The sequence below is a fragment of the Triturus cristatus genome, chromosome 6 (assembly GCF_964204655.1).
Source record: "Triturus cristatus chromosome 6, aTriCri1.1, whole genome shotgun sequence".
NCBI classification, from domain to species: domain Eukaryota; kingdom Metazoa; phylum Chordata; class Amphibia; order Caudata; family Salamandridae; genus Triturus; species Triturus cristatus.
Genome location: NC_140589.1, coordinates 1,760,866,026 through 1,760,887,807, shown reverse-complemented (window position 1 = coordinate 1,760,887,807; position 21,782 = coordinate 1,760,866,026). Strand labels below are relative to the sequence as shown.

The 21,782-nt window shown below is 43.2% G+C and overlaps 1 protein-coding gene and 1 pseudogene across 2 annotated transcripts in view; one reads left to right on the top strand and one right to left on the bottom strand.

The window, feature by feature from the left end:
- LOC146821941 (xanthine dehydrogenase/oxidase-like) overlaps positions 1-21,782 on the top strand; it is a 452,547-nt gene that overhangs the window by 192,941 nt on the left and 237,824 nt on the right. For both annotated transcript variants that reach the window (XM_085613026.1, XM_085613027.1), the window contains exon 8: positions 8,009-8,095. In XM_085613026.1, the coding sequence (XP_085469152.1) occupies positions 8,009-8,095 (87 nt within the window). The remainder of the gene's footprint in view (positions 1-8,008; positions 8,096-21,782) is intronic.
- Positions 18,659-18,778, bottom strand: LOC146821943 (small nucleolar RNA SNORA17; annotated as a pseudogene).

Here is a 21,782-nt window from a genome sequence, read left to right as displayed (position 1 = left end):
TCGGTCTGCCAGGTGGTTCAGTGACACTCTTGTACACCTTGAGGAGCATATAGAAAACAGGGACCATGGGTTTCTTTATCATAAGGAACAGGAACTCATTGCATCTCACAGTTCCTTGCCCATGCCATGTCTCAAGAAGTTGATGGTATTGGGTAATCGTCCTATATATATATATATATATATATATCAATCAAAAGAACAATCGAATAACATCAGAAGAAGATGCTCACTCAGGAATACGTGCGGCAGCAGCAAGAGCTTCATAGCAAGACGCGTTTCGGCCATCGCCGGTTTTAATCACATGTGCCAGCGATGGCCGAAACGCATCTTGCTATGAAGTAAAGCTCTTGCTGATACCTCAGGTATTCCTGAGTAAGCGTCTACTGCTTTATGAAGTGAGAAGTAATTGATGGTTCTTTTTATGTTGTATAGGTGGTGATCTCGCCCGGCTAGGCACTCCACCCCTCATGGGCCTTGCTAGGATTCTATGAGATCTTGTTCATTTATATATTCACTGAAAAAACCATAGGTTTCACACATGTTATAGTTAGCGGAAATTTTACTGATAAAAAACCAATGAAATTCCCCCGTTATAGTTAGTGCAGGCAACTATAACTCACGCGACCGCAATCCTCTGCTGATGCTAATACTGTATTTAGACACTTATTTGCCCATGTCTTCTTCCATACATTTTTAGCTATACATATATTACAAATATTTTTTTTTCATAAAGACACATATGTCATCAGCAGAAGATTGCGGTCGCGTGAGTTATAGTTGCCTGCACTAACTATAACGGGGGAATTTCATTGGTTTTTTATCAGTAAAATTTCCGCTAACTATAACATGTGTGAAACCTATGGTTTTTTCAGTGAATTTGCAAGGTTTTTTAAATGCTAATTCCTAACTATAACGTGTGTGAAACCTATGGTTTTTTCAGTGAATTTGTACGGTTTTTTAAATGCTAAGTTACTTTACGCCATTCGTGGCGTGCGCGCCCACTTAACGCAGTTCGTTCCGTGCGCGCACGGTGCGCTTCGCGCACCGTGCGCGCACAGTGAGCACGCGGTGCGCTTCGCGCACCGCGCGCCCACTTTACGCAGTTAGTGCCGTGCACGCACGGTGGGCACGCGGTGCGATGACAAAGCAAGAAAGCACGTCAACAAATCTGTTTCTGCTTTCCTCCGTGACTATGGTATGGGTGCCATTTACCACAACAACTTGCGTTATGACATGCAAGACATTTATAGAGGAGATGGTGTGCACTTCAATGATGAAGGGAACAGAGTCTTCCTCTTGAACCTTAGACTCTGCATCGGTACTTACTTGTAGGTACCACTAAAAAATCATTTCATAAACACAACGGCTCTTTTTAGAGCCCCCTAATATCTAAACACTTAAATCTGATTTTCATTTCTTTTTTTTTTTTTTTTCTACCGTACGCTTACCGTAAGCTTACCGTACGCGTACCCCGTGATTTTTTTTAAAATCAATAAATGTTTTTTTTGTACTTTTCTGTCCTTCTTTGACCCCCTTACAAATGTTAGGGGGTCTGTAACTCTCCTCATTGCCCCCTTTCCTTGTTTTCACTCTTTTTTTTCAGAGTGAAATACACAAAATGGCGGCCGCCGCTTCCTGGTTTCGGCCGATTCGAATGTTTACTAAGATCCAATCAGAATCGCGCTCGCGCACGCCACCGTACGCTTACCGTAAGCGTACGGTAAGCGTACCGTAAGCGGGCTCAGATATATATATTGATTTAAAGGCTATTTTCTCAGAATCTACTGAACAGATTTACACCAAACCTACAAAAGGCACTTCCTTGACCTAGGGACTACCTCTCTGCCAAATTTTGAGTAATTCTGTTCAGCCGTTCGGGCTGTAGCTCGTTCTAAAGGTCCTATGGAAAAATGCATGGGAAAAACGCGTTTTGGGACCCCCCTTTTATCTCAGCCCCCGCTTGACGGATCCCCCCGAGACTTTCAGGGTAGGAGCGGAGCGTAGCGCCCCACCTATTTTGAGAAATTCGCGAGGATTCGTCGACCGGCGCCAAAGTTATTCAAAATAGAATGTTGAGGTTTTCCTATGGAAACGTGGTCCTAACTATAACTACCTACTGGCGACCGCCAGTAGGTAATATATACATATATATATATATATATATATATATATATATATATATATATATATATATATATATATATATATATATATATATATTCCAGAGTGTGGTAGTCCTTTTTGGGACAGCTTCAAAATAGTGGGTTGGTTGCGGCAGCCTTTCATCATGCCTGACGCGTTTCGCTATATCGCTTCTTCTGAGGCTTTAAACGAAAGGAAAACGTGCAGTGGTGTGCCTGCTCCCCCATTCATTGGCCCACAATGACACGCCCCTGTATGGAGCTTCCAATTAAATGTTGCTATAGGCATTGTGGGGGAAGTAGTACAATTTATTTCACCTTTTAAAAATTATCAGATGCACAATTACTGCCAAAAATAGAAGTCCTTAGTGAACCCCCACCATAGAAAGCCGTCCTCAATCCCACGCCGCTTCTCCGTATTAAGACCGGTGTATCCGACCTCACGGCCCCCCTGCTTCATGGGGTGGTGCTTTCTCGATGGCCGGACCCCATTCATTGTGGGCCAATGAATGGGGGAGCAGGCACACCACTGCACGTTTTCCTTTCGTTTAAAGCCTCAGAAGAAGCGATATAGCGAAACGCGTCAGGCATGATGAAAAGGCTGCTGCAACCAACCCACTATTTTGAAGCTGTCCATACCCTTGATTGAGGCTGGTAACCTCCGTCGTATTCTCGAGTGCTGCTCAAAAAGGACTACCACATTCTGGAATCTAAAGACGGCGGTCCGGCCGTCGAGAAAGCACCACCCCATGAAGCAGGAGGGCCGTGAGGTCGGATACACCGGTCTTAATACGGAGAAGCGGCGTGGGATTGAGGACGGCTTTCTATGGTGGGGGTTCACTAAGGACTTCTATTTTTGGCAGTAATTGTGCATCTGATAATTTTTAAAAGGTGAAATAAATTGTACTACATCACCCACAATGCCTATAGCAACATTTAATTGGAAGCTCCATACAGGGGCGTGTCATTGTGGGGCAATGAATTGGGGAGCAGGCACACCACTGCACGTTTTCCTTTAGTTTAAAGCCTCAGAAGAAGCGATATAGCGAAACGCGTCAGGCATGATGAAAGGCTGCCGCAACCAACCCACTATTTTGAAGCTGTCCATACCCTTGATTGAGGCTGGTAACCTCCGTTGCATTCTCGAGTGCTGCTCAAAAAGGACTACCACATTCTGGAATCTAAAGACGGCGGTCCGGCCGTCGAGAAAGCACCACCCCATGAAGCAGGGGGGCCGTGAGGTCGGATACACCGGTCTTAATACGGAGAAGCGGCGTGGGATTGAGGACGGCTTTCTATGGTGGGGGTTCACTAAGGACTTCTATTTTTGGCAGTAATTGTGCATCTGATAATTTTTAAAAGGTGAAATAAATTGTACTACATCCCCCACAATGCCTATAGCAACATTTAATTGGAAGCTCCATACAGGGGCGTGTCATTGTGGGCCAATGAATGGGGGAGCAGGCACACCACTGCACGTTTTCCTTTCGTTTAAAGCCTCAGAAGAAGCGATATAGCGAAACACGTCAGGCATGATGGAAGGCTGCCGCAACCAACCCACTATTTTGAAGCTGTCCAGCTACCCTTGATTGAGGCTGGTAACCTCCGTCGCATTCTCGGGTGCTGCTCAAAAAGGACTACCACATTCTGGATATATATATATATATATATATATATATATATATATATATATATATATATATATATATATTATCTACTGTCGGTCGCCAGTAGATAGTTATAGTTAGGATCGTGTTTCCATAGGAAATCCGCAACATTCTATTTTGAATAACTTTGGCGCCGATTGACGAATCCTCGCGAAATTTTCAAAATAGGTGGGGCGCTCCGCTCCGCTCCTTCCCTGAATGTCTCGGAGGGATTCGTCAAGCGGGGGCTGAGAAAAAGGGGGGTCCCAAAACGCGTTTTCCCCATGCATTTTTCCATAGGACCTTTAGTCCAAGCTACAGCCCGAACGGCTGAACAGAATTACTTGAAATTTGGCAGAGAGGTAGTCCTCAAGTCAGGGATGTGCCTTTTGCAGGTCTGATGTAAATCTGTTCAGCATTTCCTGAGAAAATAGCATTTAAATCAATATATATATCTATAGGCGCGCTCCGAGCGCGTACGGTAAGCTTACCGTACGCGCACGCTGCCGTGTGCGAGCTTAATTCTGATTGGTGGTTACATGACTGTAAACATTAGAATCGGTCGAAATCAGGAAGTGTTGGCCGCCATTTTGTGTGTCTCACACTGATAAACAAAGGTGGAGAACGTGAAAAGGGGGCAACGAAGAGAGTTGCAGACCCCCTAGCGTCTGTCAGGGGGTCCAAGAAGGACCCAAAGGTATGAAAAATACATTTTATATATTTTTTTTTAAATCACGGGGTGCGCGTACGGTAAGCTTACCGTACGCGCACGGCAGAAAAAAATCATTAAAAAAAATAGAATTAAAAATCAAATATATATATATTTTTTTTAAATCGCGAGGTGCGCGCACGTTGCGCGCACGGCGAACTGTGGTTGCTCGGTGCGCGAAGCGCACCGAGCGCCCACAGCGCGCGCACGGTGAAAAACCTGAAACAAAAAAAGAAAAATAAATACATAACTTAGCATTTAAAAAAACGTACAAATTCACTGAAAAAACCATAGGTTTCACACACGTTATAGTTACGAATTAGCATTTAAAAAACCTTGCAAATTCACTTAAAAAACCATAGGTTTCACACATGTTATAGTTAGCTGGACATTTCACTCGTAAAAAACCAATGAAATTCCTCCGTTATAGTTAGTGCAGGAAACTATAACTCACGTGACCGCAATCCTCTGCTGATGACGTCAGATATTACATCACTGTATTTAGACACTTATTTACCCATGTCTTCTTCCATTAATCTTTAGCTATACATATATTACAAATATTTATTTTTCATAAAGACACATATGTCATCAGTGATGTGCGCGCCTATAGATATATATGTACTTTTAACTGAAATTTTCTCAGGAACTTCTGAACAGATTGACTCCAGATATTCAAAAGGCACATCCCTGACCTGAGGACTTTCTCTTTGCCAAATTTCAAGTAATTCTGTTCAGCCGTTCGGGCTGTACCTTGGACTAAAGGTCCCTATGGAAAAATGCATGGGGAAAACGCGGTTTGGGACCCCCGTTTTTTCTCAGCCCCCGCTTGACTAATCACCCCGAGACTTTCAGGGTAGGAGCGGAGCGGAGCGCCCCACCTATTTTGAAAAATTCACGAGGATTCGTCAACCGGCGCCAAAGTTATTTAAAATAGAATTTTCAGATTTCCTATGGAAACACGGTCCTAACTATAACTATCTACTGGCGACCGCCAGTAGATAATATATCTATATATCTATATATATATATATATATATATATATATAGAGAGAGAGAGAGAGAGAGAGAGAGAGTGTTGTACAAATGAGAATCTGCAACAAAAATATTCACAGGCTTCCCTAGTCATTCTCACAACTCCTTTGGTTTTTTAAAGTAATTAATCATAAACACACAGAGAGGGACTGAGAGTCGCCTACCATGCTATTGTACAAGTGGTATTCCAATATCCTGTGGGAGTGAGTTAATTACGTGTTATTTCTAGCACCTGTGCAGTTTATTGGCTTTGAATTACACTTTCTACAATTATCACCCCAAACCACAGGTGATGACCCATAATGAGGGAAGAGAAATAAAAAGCCACTATTGCCTTGCAGGTAGGGGAAATAAGGCTATTGCCATCCACTTTTCTCCTCCCCAGTGCTGCCTTCAGTTGGCAGAAAAAAAAAAAAAGTGACATGTTTGTATTTTCTTCTGCTGTTCATTAGGGCTTTCATTCTTCTTAAGCTTAGGAAATGTAGGGGCCAACATAGCGTGACAGCATCTTGTGAGAAAAGAGCCAGAGCTGTGCAAGAGCCATCTATCTCCTCACCCACAGAGACCCAGATTCAGCTCTAGGGAAGAGAGGAAGGGCAATGAAGCAGAGAACACCAGGGGCCGTATTGCAGGAATGCCCAGGGGGCACAACAGGCATTTGCAGCCAGTTTGTGTGCCCCCAGGACATTTTGGTATTACAAAAGGGGCCTCAAAAGTGTCTGCGGCCCCTTCTGTTAAACAGATAGCGCTAGCACACATGTAACGCCAGTCCTATCGAGAGAGGGTGCTCCTTCATTTGCATGGGGGCATTTTTGTGGCTCACTTTCAGTGCACCTCCTAAGGGCATGCTTGCCTCTGTGCTTACGACATGAACGCAGAGGCAAGCATGCCCTTTTGAGGACCACTGAATGTGAGCTCACTGTCAGTACACCCCTGTGGGCTGCCCTCTCAAGGGATGATTTCTCTGCAGGCGGGTGCACTCACTGCACACGCCTGCAAGGGGATCTCTAATGCCTATTAAAGGTGAAAGCAGGTTAACACCAGCACAGAGAAGCTTTTAAACAGCTGCTCCGTATTTCTCTTGAATGCACTGCCCTGGGGGGGGGAGCCGAGTTCGCGGCTGTACTTCTAGCAGCACATTCTTCATAATGGGGCACACTTTCCCTGTTTGCACCCTCCACACTTGCTTAAAGGTGTGCTGTGGCACGAACATGGAAAGTGCGCCCTTTCAGTAATACGGGCCCAGAAGAGCAGGGAACTGGCAGCCATGGAATTCTCTCTTGGTAATCCTGCAATGGTGGGTATGGCTGACAAAGGGAGCATTCTGATTGGCTGTCCAGCTCCCCACATAGGTCAGAGGGTACTGATGGGTCTTGACTGTTTTACTCCCTTCTTATGCAATCTGGCCTTCCTCCGGCCCATTCCTCCAGAAGCAGATTCTTTATAACAGTTCCATTCCACTCTCTCAGGAATGCCTCGTTATTGCACTAGCCCATCAGCAAAGATTGTGAATGACATTCTGTCAGTCTTCTTTAACATCTTGGTCTCGTATTTCAGAAGTTTACTCTCTGGTAGATTTTCTATGGGTTTCAAGTTTTACACCTCACCATAGGTCTCTCTCCGTTGACCATCATCACATCTCATGTTCACTCTCTAAACCGTTTCCCCTTCATTCTTCTTGTTATTCTCATAGCCGGGTGTGTACTCTTGTTGCCTTAGAAGAAATTCTCAGCTTGAGTGTGGGGGCTACAGGCTTGGTATAAGATAGGCATTGCTCCTGCCGCAATACCCCAGTTAGTTGGGAAGATTTTAGGGTCGCCTTCTCTAGGTGTTTCTTCCAAGCCATTCCCTCAGACACCTTGATTCCCAAGTATTCAAAAGAACCAACCCTCTTGAGCGGAACATTGTCTAGGACCAAGTTACCTTTAAAGGATTTGTGGGGATTTAGCATCATCAACTTAGTTTTAGTAGTGTTGATGACCAAACCCCTCGCATCAAAAAAGGCCTTAAAATGATTTCGAGGTTTTTGTAGGCCCATAGGGGTTTTGGACACCAAAAGGGTATCGTCTGCAAACAATAATGTAGCTATTTTGTGAATTGCTATTCAGTCCAGGTATGTTAAATTAATTACAAGAGAACATCATTCTCCACTCCAACTTTTTATAGTTTGGTTGATGGTGCTTGGTAGTGTAGGTATAAGGCTGTGAAGTGTCAATATTATGGTTGTATCTTGTTGTGCATTGCTGCTTTGATTATGTGCTTTGATTATGTGGATATGTCCGTTTTCATAGAGGTTGTCATTTAGGTTATCATGTGCAGTGAGGAAACAGATGGGGCTGTGCATTTATGTTGTCCTTATAAGTTAAATGGATGCGGCACATCTGCATCTAATGTGTTTATTGCTCTTGTTATAACATAACATATTTAGCTCTGAAAAGGAATCCTGCCATTCGATAACCTTCATCTTTTATTTGCAGCTCAGCACATCAACTCCTTTGTTTAATTCAGCTGAGTTCCAGCCTTTCGATCCAACACAAGAGCCCATTTTTCCACCTGAGCTATTGGTAGGTGCATTCAATCCATGCACTAAGAAATGAAATAGATTCTCTCTTCATGCTATGCAGGCGCTATATAAAAATAAAGTATTACTATCATTGATATTTATAATAAACAACTGAAGACATAGCGCGTTGTACATTTTACTGGAGTATTTGTCTTCCTAATAATAACATATTTATTATGTTTAAAGCCTAAACCATATTCGGATTTATCTTGTGGGAATTGAAAGTACAGAATATTGTGGGAAACCTCAGGGTTGCCCTGTTGATCAACTTTGGAGTTAGGAATGGTGGTATCAGCCACCTGAGCATTTAGACAAGTGCTAACAAATTGCTGATTGGGAGTTAAAGTAATTCATTTTGGTAACTTTAGAAGTTGGGTTCAGAAAGCATTTGCTCTTCCATAAGAATCACCATAGACATTTTAGAAGTATTGCAGGTAGAGCTACTTATAGCTGTAATTTGAAAGTGGAAACCTCTAGATGAGGGACCAGCATGAAGCAGGCTTTGAGGTCCAGGAAGCTGAAACAAAGCTCAGGGGTTTGTGGTGACGGCACTCCTGGTGAGGAATATATGTGACAGTGACACTGCAACAGGGAACACATTGGCAAATGGTGCAGACTTCTCACCGTTAGACAGCCTGATTTCCCCTCCTGAGGCGACAAGCCGGGAGGTCCCTCCTTGCTCTCTTGCCTGGTTGACTTTTAACTAATTTGTACGATTTGTTTATTTTTAATTTGTTCTTACTGCACTGCCTAATTTGCACTTGGTAGTGCACTGTTTAATCTGCACTAGGAAGCTTTTGGGGCTGGGCGCTTGGTGTTCAATCTACCCCTAAGATCGTACCTCGTGTGCCTCACCTCCTTGTCCACTCGCTCTCGGGCAGCTCTCAGCTGAGTATTGACGCTGAGAGCTTGCTCACGGAGAGGCGATTTCGGCTTTGGCGGCCATATTGGGGGGATTGTAGCGCGAGGACGCGCTCTAGTTTGCTATATAAGGGGTCCCTGACCCGGTGCTCGCGTTAGACAGCCTGATTTCCCCTCCTGAGGCGACAAGCCGGGAGGTCCCTCCTTGCTCTCTTGCCTGGTTGACTTTTAACTAATTTGTACGATTTGTTTATTTTTAATTCGTTCTTACTGCACTGCCTAATTTGCACTTGGTAGTGCACTGTTTAATCTGCACTAGGAAGCTTTTGGGGCTGGGCGCTTGGTGTTCAATCTACCCCTAAGATCGTACCTCGTGTGCCTCACCTCCTTGTCCACTCGCTCTCGGGCAGCTCTCAGCTGAGTATTGACGCTGAGAGCTTGCTCACGGAGAGGCGATTTCGGCTTTGGCGGCCATATTGGGGGGATTGTAGCGCGAGGACGCGCTCTAGTTTGCTATATAAGGGGTCCCTGACCCGGTGCTCGCGTTAGACAGCCTGATTTCCCCTCCTGAGGCGACAAGCCGGGTGGTCCCTCCTTGCTCTCTTGCCTGGTTGACTTTTAACTAATTTGTACGATTTGTTTATTTTTAATTCGTTCTCACTGCACTGCCTAATTTGCACTTGGTAGTGCACTGTTTAATCTGCACTAGGAAGCTTTTGGGGCTGGGCACTTGGTGTTCAATCTACCCCTAAGATCGTACCTCGTGTGCCTCACCTCCTTGTCCACTCGCTCTCGGGCAGCTCTCAGCTGAGTATTGACGCTGAGAGCTTGCTCACGGAGAGGCGATTTCGGCTTTGGCGGCCATATTGGGGGGATTGTAGCGCGAGGACGCCCTCTAGTTTGCTATATAAGGGGATGACGTCTCCTCCGCGCAGCGGACGCGCCTTGCGGACGGGCCGGACTCACGCCGGAGTCATGCCAGAGTCCTGCCCGTCTGCGCCCGTCAGCGCTAAGGAAGCGCTAGGTGCCAGGGATGCTGCTCGGTTTCTGGTCCCTCTAGCTTGCCCCCGACTGTACTCCCTGAGTACTCTTAAATCCCTGAGACCTTCCCAGCTAGATTGCCATCACACATTCTCGCCTGACCAACTGAGGCATAATCTGATCTGTAACTGCCTCAACGGGTCTATATCAGCTCTCCCGGAACCTGTCACCAATTTTCAATTGAATAAAGGGATGCAAGAGCCTCCACTCCCCTTGAAAGACTTAGGCTTCCTTATTAATACTCGCTCCCTGGTTAAAAATAATTTAGCGTTCAGGGACTTTGTGTCCCAAAAGAAACCCTCCTGGGTCTTCGTAACAGAAACGTGGGGCTCTGACTGTTCCGGCCCTGACCTGCTCAATGCCCTCCCTGATGGATATACCATGGTTAGACAGGACAGAAAGGGCCGTAAAGGGGGGGAATTGGCATTATATATAAGATCGCCTTCTCCTGCCGTATTGAGTCTCTTCCTTCCCCCAATGATTCCTTTCAGGCTATATTTTTCTCCCTTAGTTCTTCCCCCTCAGAAATTTTCTCTGGGGTTCTCGTTTACAGACCTCCAGGCCCTAGATCTTCGTTTGGCTCTGACCTTTTGGATGTCATAGAGCCCTTTTTAAACAGGCCTTCCCTCACTATTCTTGGGGATTTTAATTTCCATTTGGAAAGCAATAACTCTAGCGAGACGCTATCTCTTGTGGAGTCACTGGCCCCCTTTAACCTACTTCAAAAGGTCTCATCTTCCACTCACATTGCCGGTCACACACTAGACGGAGTCTTCACGAATGACTCCAGGTTAGAGTTAGGGCCTCTTTTTCCCCTTTCTTGGTCTGATCATTTTGCGGTTTCCATGGAATTCACTCCCTGTGTCCCTACAGTTCCCAGTGGAGTTACAGACTGCTGGGTGCAGAAGAGGAACTTCCGGGGCCTGACTGATCTTTCTTTGAGCCCCTTCATCGCCAAATTCAAGCCCCCCTCCTCACAGGACATTGATCTCTCAGCACAGGAGCTTGCAAGTACCATTGCAAATGCAGTGGACACCCTGGCCCCTTTTAAATCGGTGTATAGTGCTAGGAAACGTCCCTCAGCACCTTGGTACTCTGAATCCCTGAGAACTCAGAGGCAGGAATGTAGGAGGCAGGAAAGGCTTTGGAGAGCTCGGCCAGATGCTGAAGGTCGGCTTAACCATAAAATCCTTCTTAAAAACTATAAAGCAGCGGTTTTAGCCGAAAAACAAACATACTTTTCCAGTCTTACATCCTCCCTTACTTCTTCTGGTGATTTGTTTAAAATCATGGAATCCTTATCCTCTATTCATCACCCTGATCCCATAGTCCCTCCACAAGCTCTCTGTGATCAGATTTCTTCTTTTTTTCATACTAAAATACTAAATATTTACACATCTCTCCAAGCGGACAATCTTACTCACCCTCTCTCTCCTGACCCTGTGATCATGCCCCCCCCTAGTGATATTCTTTCTAGCTTTCCACTGCTTTCTGCCTCTGATCTTGAGAGACTGCTGGACTCCCTTAGATCAGGCTCTCCCCTTGATCCCTGTCCGCTTAAAATCTTAAAAAGCTGCAGGGCCACCTTAATTCCCCCTATACTGGTGGTTATGAACAGGGCTATCGCCAGTGGGACCTTTCCAGCATCCTGGAAAACCGCTATTGTGAAGCCCCTCCTAAAAAAGGCCACTTTGGACCCTGGGACTTTAAAGAACTTTCGTCCTATCTCCCTCCTCCCTGCTCCCGCCAAGATGTTAGAGGCTCACCTTAACTTTCATCTCAGCTCCTTTCTTGATAAAATCGGCCTGCTTGATCCATCTCAGCATGGTTTCAGAAAGGAGCACAGTACTGAGTCAGCTCTTACAGTAGTGGTCAATAACATCCGTGCTAAGGTCGATAGGGGTCAGACTACGCTTCTGATCCTGCTCGACCGTACAGCCGCATTTGACACCCTGTCTTCTACCATCTTGGCCTCCCGACTAGGTGAGATGGGGGTGGAGGGGCTGGCTCTCAGTCTCCTCACCTCCTTTCTCAATAATAGGGAGCAAAAGGTAAAGTTGGGCGACTTCCTCTCCACTGCCAAGCCATTGCACTGCGGGGTCCCACAGGGCTCCTCTTTGAGCCCCACCCTTTTCAACGTTTATGTGGCCCCTCTTGCTAGGCTTGTTAGATCCTTTGGGTTGGAAGTTCTTTCCTATGCCGATGATACCCAAATTATGGTCTCCCTGTCACAATCGGTCGGTTCCACGGCTCTCAACTTTAAGAACTGCATGGGAGCTGTGGCAGGTTGGATGACATCAAACTTTTTAAAGTTGAACGGGGAGAAGACAGAAATTCTTGTCTTTGGGGGAAACAAAGAGGTCTGGTCATCTGACTGGTGGCCGTCGGCTCTGGGAGTCTGCCCACAACCCTCCTCTGTTGCCCGTAATTTGGGAGTTTTATTTGATACCTCTCTGGCTTTTGACAAGCAAGTGAACAGGACTGTCTCCACCTGCTGTGGGGTGCTGAGGGTGTTGAGAAAGCTCACTCAGTACCTTTCTCCTGATGCTCGGAAACAAATTTCGGTTGCCCTTTTGTCCTCGCGCCTGGACTATTGCAATGCCCTCTATCTTGGGATGAGCAACAACCTGGTTCATCGGCTGCAAGTTGTTCAGAACGCGGCAGCAAGGTTTGTTGTCAACGCCCCCAGACGCTCCTCTGGAACTGCCATCAGGAAACAGCTTCACTGGCTCCCTGTTCATGCCAGGATAAAATTTAAAACCCTGACTATCATCTATCGGGCTCTTCATGATGCAGGGGCAGAGGACATCAGGTCCTTGGTGTCGTATTACACCCCAGGTAGAGCTCTCCGTTTTTCCAGTTTGAAGTTGCTTACGGTCCCCTGTTTTGCCAAGGCAATGTGGGGAGGCAGGGCCTTTTTTGCCCTTGCGCCTAGACTTTGGAACGAGCTCCCTCTTGATCTAAGGAATCAGGACTCCTTTTTTCTGTTTCGTCGAGCGCTCAAAACTTTCCTTTTCGCCGAATCCTACCCCTAAAGCTCTCTTTTCCCTTTAGTTTTGGCTGATTGTTGTTTCCATCATCTGCGCCTTGACGCCTCTGGGCAAAGTTGCGCATTATAAATCCCTGTTCAATCAATCAATCAACCGGGAGCAGCCTTTTCTAATGGCATGGCAGCTCACCTCAGTAGACAGTGAACGTAGAGGAATATACTGAGAGCATGATATATCAAAACAAAGAGAGAAAAATAAAACTACTGAAAATGAGAATGCAAAGGAGGCTTACAGTATCCACAAATAATTGAAGGGCAAGGTAATAGTTCTAAAACTATCACACAGGTATAGGATAAGAAAGAACTGTACATGGATGTGATTGACTAAGCTCACTGTGGCAGGTTCAATCCACACATCAAACATCCAACGAAGGGATTATTGGAACTAATTTTGACAGTATTACATACATGCATCACTGTCAGCATGAAATATTTAGTATTGTATATTATGGAAAAGACATGCATTTTCTTAGCTATATGGTTGTAATTCACATTAAATCATACGACACATGCTTTGCTATGGAAAGAGTACTTTCTCAAGGTTACATCAATATTGAAGTGTGTTAAATGTGGCACCATATTGCAATTCCATCCTTATTTTACTGTTTAGTCTACTAAGTTTACACAATTAGTTGAACCCAACTCAAAGCCAGGTAACAAAGGAGGGCAATGCACATAATAGGAGGTAGTCACAGGGTAAAATTGACAGCTGCTGTATGAGGATGTCAATAAGATAAGCAAAATGCTTAAGATGATCCCTTGGGTAGAAGTCTGAGGGCAGATGCAAGAAGTTAGTGTGAACTTGATGCCTTGCCTAGGACTTAAGAGCAGAAATGAAACCCCAAATTTCCTTCATGATTCAGAGGGGCGGGATACACACTGAAGGCCTTAACAAAGGTAATGAACAACTTTTCCAGTGTTTAATTAATAACCCGAAAGTCATGATAAATGTCTAATTCTTTAAAGAACTGTGGCAATGAAACTTTGGGGATTGAGATATACATCAACATATAATTTGCATAAGCTAATTTTGTCTCCAAATGAATACCCCCACATTAGGTAATTGCTACTGATTTTTGTCAAAGAAAAGGTTTAAATGCTCAAACTCACAGCAATGTGGATAAAGCACAAACTTTATTTAGTAACTCTTTTCAAGGTAAAAAAGAGGAAACCTTCTCATTAATCAGAATGGATATTTTGAGATTTTGAATAGGAGTGGGCATATCTCCTTTAAAGCTGGATAGATTAATCATGCTGAATTACCTGAAAATTCTGAGAATGTATGCAGAATTATGTGAGAAGAGTATTCTGCATTTAGCCCTATTTTTGTATTGCAAAAATGCCCCTTATGGTCAAACGGGAAGCTAAGATGAAGATGAATTGTGCGCTAAGAAAATAACACTAAATGCAACAAAATATAAATAGCAGCACAATCAGCTGCTCACACTCGATACAAGTGCTCTCGCAGTAGAATGTTCCCCCCTAATTGCTCTTAATTTCTCAAGCGGGAATAATTGCCTTATTAAGGTAATTTCGCATCAAACAGTGTTGCGGAATTAGTGTAATTACTCTGATTACTCTGGCTTACTTAAAATTGCCCCCAGATCTAATTTTCATAGAGATAAAATATTACCTTAAATCTAGGCCTAAACTGTGCCATTCCAAATTCGTAAACACATAAAGCCATCCAAACCTGTCAAATGTCTGCTGTTGCCGCCATTAGATATTTTGAATAAATATTTTTACTTGAGATATTTAGACACATTTTAGCATCAGCGGCGGTCTGTGCAGGTAAGCGCGGTGAGGCGGTGGGCCATGGCCGGGCGGGGGTAAGTAGACAGATGACAGAATAGGGAAAATTAATTAAATAAGTAAATCCTATTCTGTCTTCTGTCGACATCCCAACAACGCGCTTACCTGCATGGCCCACTGCTGTTTAGCATCATCCATTATAATAAGTCTTCCCATAACAAAACCCATCAGCTATAAGCCTATTACATCATGGAGCAATTTGTCTAATTTCAAAACTAATACCATGACAAAAATCTTTGAATTCAAATTAATTAAACAAATTGGTCTATAGTTGACTGTATCAGGTTGATAAAGGCAAACCCTCAGATCCTGGAGCATGCTCTTTTTTCAATTTAGCAATAGTATTAGAAAGTTCCTCAATTGTGACGTCATCTTCTAATGTAGACATACAGTAATCTAGTCTAAATTATTACTATATTGTTAAAGAAATGTAACAAATCTTGAGCGTGTGTATCTGTGTTTGCAATTTATATACTTTTGGGGAATTTTAGATAATTCACCAATAATTTCCCTGACTTATTCTTCCCATCCAAGTAATGGACATTAACCACAAGCACTTTCAGTAGACATTTTTAATTAAATTCCATGTTCATTTTCATTAACTCATCTAATAAATCCCAGATTTGGTTGTGTAGTATGTATGCTCTAGGGGTTTGATATTTTTCAAGATGGTAAAAGATTCTTTTTCTGTAATTTTTTTCTTATCATGGAGAAAATATTTAATAAGAAACTCTCTGGAAGCCACCTTGAATGCATCCCATAAGAATGGAAAAAATAATCATTTTCTTTATTAAAAATAATAAACGCTTTAGCAACATTTTCATACGCTAAATAATGTTTTTTCTTTCAGAAAGGCATTACTAAATCTCCATTTTCATTTCCCAGCCTTATTATTTGGCAAGAAAAAAATCCCACATAAACAGGGCATGATCTGAAATTCAAATAGCCCCAATTTCTGAGTTCTATATATTTTTGCATACATTTTTCGTGGCACATATGTAATAAATACCAAATGTGGCCCTAGTATAGGGGAGGAAAATGTTTATCTCAAACAGCAGGATTAGACAGTCTCCTTGTATCCATTAAAGCCCTTTGAGAAATGATCATTGTAAAACCTTTTTTGCATTTTATTTGGCGCCATACCAGCCTTTGAATTTTTCTTTAAGAAAAGGCCAAAAAGTGATTAAAATCTCTTCTCCTAACAATATTATCATAGATAATGCTCATTAACTTAATACCAATATTCTTACAAAAATGATTCCACAACTGGATTTACTATTCTTCAGTTTGGCTAAAGAAACTGTAGGACGTTTGTTATTCTAGAAAAATGTAAAGAACCATATAAAACCATATACATTAACAGTACACAGAGGGATATTATTACTTTTACAACCCGTGCTAACGATCTATCCTCATCATCACAATTTTCTGATAGTATTTAAACTGCTTATATTTTTTGCCAGCTCCTGGGAAGGCTGACATTCCACCACTCATCTGTCTGAGGTTTTACCACATTGCCAATACTTTTGACTTTTTAAGAAATAATTCTCAACATTGATAATTACACAACCAACGTAAATACAACACCTGCATATTTGGAATATATGAAAAGAAACATCACTTCAGATAAGAATGAAGACAGTCCAAACAGACCATTTATTATGTCAAAAGAAAACAATACACAAAAAAGGAACAAACAAAAAGGAGAACTTTCAGTCTTTAAGAGAAAAGACTGAACATGCTCAAAGAGAAAACAACTGAACAGCAAAACAATGTCAGTAACATTAACAAGCAAGGAAAGGTGAACACCCTAAGTTGGAAGACGTACATCTCACCTCTAATTGCCCTTGGATGCAGGCATCCACAATAGCAGATACCAAATATGACAAGAAGTCTCTGACACATATCATACACCCAAAGAGAGAGGAAAAGGAGATTACACAAGAGTATTTAATATCAATCAAATAATACACAGACCAAAAGAATTAAAATACAACTGCAGCTATGACAAGAATATATATTAGACTACAACATAGCAGACAATTAAAAGATCATGAGCAAGGCTTTGATATGTCCATCTCCTCTCCTCAACTGCTATGAAAAAACAAGTTTGTCTTCTAAGGACCATCATGTGGGGTAGATTTCTCTTTATAGATAACATTTAGCAAATATGGATGGATAAGACCTAATCTAGCGCTGATTGTTTTCAGAATAGATCATAGAGTCAGGAACTCCATTCTTCTGTTAGCTGCCAACATCTAACAACATCTTATGCAAATAATGTTCTAGTACCTGACTAACTGCTTCCTTCCCTTTGCAGCATCAGAGTTTTAATGACTTAGTAGATGACAGAGTTTCAGGCCCAAATGAGGAGCCCTCTGAATATGTAAAAGAGTACAGTCAGGCAAATCTACTATTTGTGGCATACGTTTATTAAGATAAAGAAGCTTAATTGCTCCTTCTGTATCCTTAGGAAGGCCATATAATGAAAGCTCTTTCTTCTGTTCCTGTTCTCAAATTCCTCAGTTTTTTCAAAGATACTATTTTGTCATTTATTTTTTCAATTTTAGTTTCTATATTGTCCACTTGAGACATTTTAAACTCAATTATAGAAATTATTTGGCCCTACCTGGACCAATTTTCATCAATTTTCTGTAACATATTTGTAGTTTGAACCCTAAAAGCTTGCATGGTTTTAATTTCTTCTAGGAGATCATCTAAAGTGGGAGAAGTAATTGACTTAGTAGGTGAGAGCAGATCTTTTTTAGGTCTTTTAACAAAACTCAACACATTAACTGATTTATTCTTCCTAGACATCATTTGTGCACAAGCAGATATGTTAGGTTTAGGTACGCCAGATATCTGAGATGGAGACTGACTAAGAGCGTGAGTATCCTGTCTTAAAGTTTAAGAAGCAGTATCATATAAATCTATATTCGGTTATGAATATAATCATAAAAAGAACATAAAATCACAATACGTGCGTTCCATAAAACTGTAAAAAGAAACACGCATGGTGATAAAACCATTAAAGCAATAGAAGAAGGAAAAACAGTGTTGATAATGCATTGCTTTAAAAATTCTCCATGAGCAACAACAAGATTAGTCAGGTCTAGAGCGCCTAGATCTCAAAGCAGTTCGTACAAAGCATGAGAACGGAAATAAAACATGTTCATTCTGTAGGAGCTGCAAGTACATGAGCACTGGATGAACTTAAGTGAGATTCAGGGATTTCAGTACCGGGAGAATAAACAACTTCCTGGGCATGCTAAAATATTTACAAAACAGCACAACATGTAGGGTATCTTGTGGAGACATGTTGTGGCAGCCACAGTGCGCCAAAGTTTCAGGACAACTCTATCCACTGGCGGATACCAAAAGATGATGCAACAGATGAAACCTGAATGTCACCAAAACAAATCTGTTCCTCTCATTTGTTATAAGGGATAATTAAGGCTCCATACCCTTAACAACAGGGGTCTCCAACCGGTCGATCGCGAGCTACCGGTAGCTCGCCGAACCCCCATGAGTAGCTCGCGCCTTGCATCTAAATTTAGTCGCCTGTTATTGTCATTTAATATTCTTCGGCCTTTTTTTACAGCCGTTGCCTGCCCTCACCAAAACCAACTGCTCAGATTGGCCTAACTGAGCTTAGTTGGGGCGGGGCAGGCCAAAGATGATGACGCTATTGCTGATCTCCTCCTCCAGTCCACGCTACCCGCCTTTCACAGGCTGGCACCGCCCTCTTGATCCAGCATGACTTGTGCCTGTACGAAGCAGAAGGTCCTGGAAAAGCCTGCTAGCATGCAGGTGGTGCAAGCAGTATTGAACTGCTACGAACCAGCACCACCTGCTTTTTTCTACCTTGCATCCTGGCAGAGAGGGAGCACAGCTGCTTCCTCTCAGACGCCTAGGAGGGGCTCTCCCTGGCAGGCCAGCGCCCGCAGGTCTCATCACAGGGGCAGGACACGTGGCGCATAGCGCGGTGCGATGGGCCCGCTGACAACAGACACTGTGTCCGGAGTGGCGAGCAGGGACAGTGAAGCAGTGGCTAGTGCGAGTGATGAAGGGGTCTAAACACCAGCCGGGGGAAGAGAGAGAACAAAGACGAATGAGAAGGGTGGTCGAGGCAGGTCGGGCTGCGTGGAGGTTCGATAAGGAGGTAGCTGTGAAAGCGAGGGGCGGAGGAGGAAGAAAGGCAGACGAGAGTGAGACAAGCGAGGAGCAGATCAATCGGTAAGCATTATACCTCTTAATGCGCTGTTCTCCAGACTGGAGCTGTGATGTGTGCCTTCTGTACTGTAAATGTGCTGCAGCCGCTGGTATGCCACGGGCACTTGAATTACTGGGTTTTGTTATTAGCGAAGTCTGAGCCTGCCTTGTCCCATTTGCTCCCGAACTATCAATGCTAAATATATTATTGCAAATGCTAACTACATTTCTGGGGATTTAAGAGTGAAAGAGGCCCAAAGGATGCCTTCAGCAACACTGCCTGAAAGTTTGAAGCAGCCAAAATGAGGAGTAACAGACAAAATCAAAAATGTATTTTTTCGCTTTTCAGATCTGGGTTTTACATCAGGAGAAGCAGGGTGTTGCCAAGTTTCAGTTTCCTTTACCGAAGGCACAACATTAAAAAAATCCCCCCGTCTGCACTCCTAAAAAGAATGTAAATTGCTCCACTCTTGCTTCTGAGCAGCTTTGAATTTCCGATCCAGTTTTAACTCTTTCAATCCCCTCTTTGGACAAGCCATTGACAGCATAGGCAAGCTCGTCAAAATTATAAATGTTTATATTTACCATTCAGTGTGTTTTTAATGTTTAACACAGCAGCAGCTCACAAACATTACTGCAAACTATCTCTGTGCCACCATCACATTTCTAATATGTGATGTACTTTTTCGATCTATTCTAAATGAAACATTTTTATGGATGTTGCATGAAACATAACACAACATTTCTCTGCAAATACTCTGTAATAGACTCGCACATCAGCCACATTCAAAATAAATTAAAGGATATATAAATCAATCGGTTTAAAAATTATTAAAGGTCAACCGGGCAAGGCTCTCTGCAGAGCAACGCTGGCCGTATCGGGGTACCTGAATGGGTGGAGCTCTGGGCCAGAGCCCACTTTGCCCCTGCCTTAAAACGTCTCTGTTCCCAGTGCATGTGGCAATCAACACCAACACTGCAGCAGTTTCTTTGGGTAGCAGAGTTCTGGATCATGGACAGATCTGGAGTATTCTGAATAAAACCCTTAATGAATCAAACTAGTTGAAAATTATTTAAAGCTGAAACCAGGATGGGACATTTTAAAACTGTAATAAAGAGTATGTGGTGAAGGAGAAATAATTGAGACAATAAAATGAGTCTCTTTTTTTTAAATCTAGTGACTGCACATCTAAGCTAGACTTCAATAATTCTCATTTGGTATGGAAAATATGTTGAGGTTTAACTTTTGCAGTGCGTGAACAATTAGATCGAGGATAACAAAAGCAGGTCATAGGCTTGTATCCTGCAGTATTTCGTTACACTTTCCAGGAATGCTTCCAAGCAAGACAAGCTTTTGCTTCAGGTAGCACGATCTGCAGCTGTCTGTAGCTTCAAAAGAGGGACAGTGCCCTCTTATGTTCAAACCACCATATGGGCTTGGAAGTAATTAGGCTTAAAGTCAATGAAACTGGGCGTGGGAGGGTCTCTCGAAAAAATTTGCGAGTTTCCTAGCCTTCAGTAGCTCACGACAATTTTCACTGCTCAGATGTAGCTCTCACTACAGAAAAGGTTGGAGACCCCTGCTTAACAACATGTGCCCCCGTACCATGGGTTTAATCAGCTCTGCACGTTCTCGTTGCAATACAACACGTTCTAAAAACAGTGGTCAAGGGAGAAAGAATCAGAGAGGGTCTGTTTGTACAGCTGAGCTCTCTACCCAATCCAGATCTTAATCAAACAAAGCAAAGGCCTGAGAGCAACAATGTCTACTATATATTTTACACTAAGCTGTTCATGAACAGAGGAGGACGGGGTACTTTTCGTTAATTGCAGAATGTATCTTGGAAATATATTTTCTGCAAACTGTATCTTATCAACCATACTATATCCCTATACCTCACACCCATATAGAACTTGGAGACACACTTGGCCCGATAAAGCTTGACCAAGGTGCTCAAAGACCAAGAGCCAAACCTCTGGGCAAAACTCGCAATTGCCCCGTGGCCGTAACAAGCTCCCATCTCCTTTCCTCAATAAAAGGGCTTCCAATTCTTACTCACATCAAATAGCACCCAGATACAAGTAAAAGTTGACACTTTGGCTAATGTGCAATTTCCCATCTTTAAAGTTTTAGAACTGGTAGACCGTGGACCAAGTACCACAACATAGTTTACAACAAGGTCCACACAGTCCATAAAAGAAACAAACTTGTCCAGTATTGGCTGCAATCCCACTGCAGTACGCGCCATGAGAACCGCATCATCAGCATACAATAAAATTGGAAGCAATCTACCTCCCACCCTTGGGCAATCAGTCTGCACTTTGAGAAGAGCCCGTTTAAGCCTGTTTTTTACAAAGGGTACACAGAAATGGGGCGAGTATGCATCCTTGACGGACTCCCCTACTGGCGCCAAAATGCCTGCGGGCAGACACTTGCTGGACTGCCGGCTCACTTCTTGTCTCCCGCCATCATGTGTGAGCTCAATAGTGCACCCTCATTTCCTCCTCTTCACAGGGCCCAGGGATAGGGTCCTAGGCCCCCCTTGCTCACGCAAGGAGTGCAACAGCGCAATTTCCTCCTTTGACGCCCAAGAATGGAGCACCTTCTAAGTGACTGTTTATAATTGCACAGTATTGTAATTAGAAATGTGACAATTGTATTACTACTTTCCCAGTCATTCCTTGACAGGAATTCTTGATAATGCTTTATTTG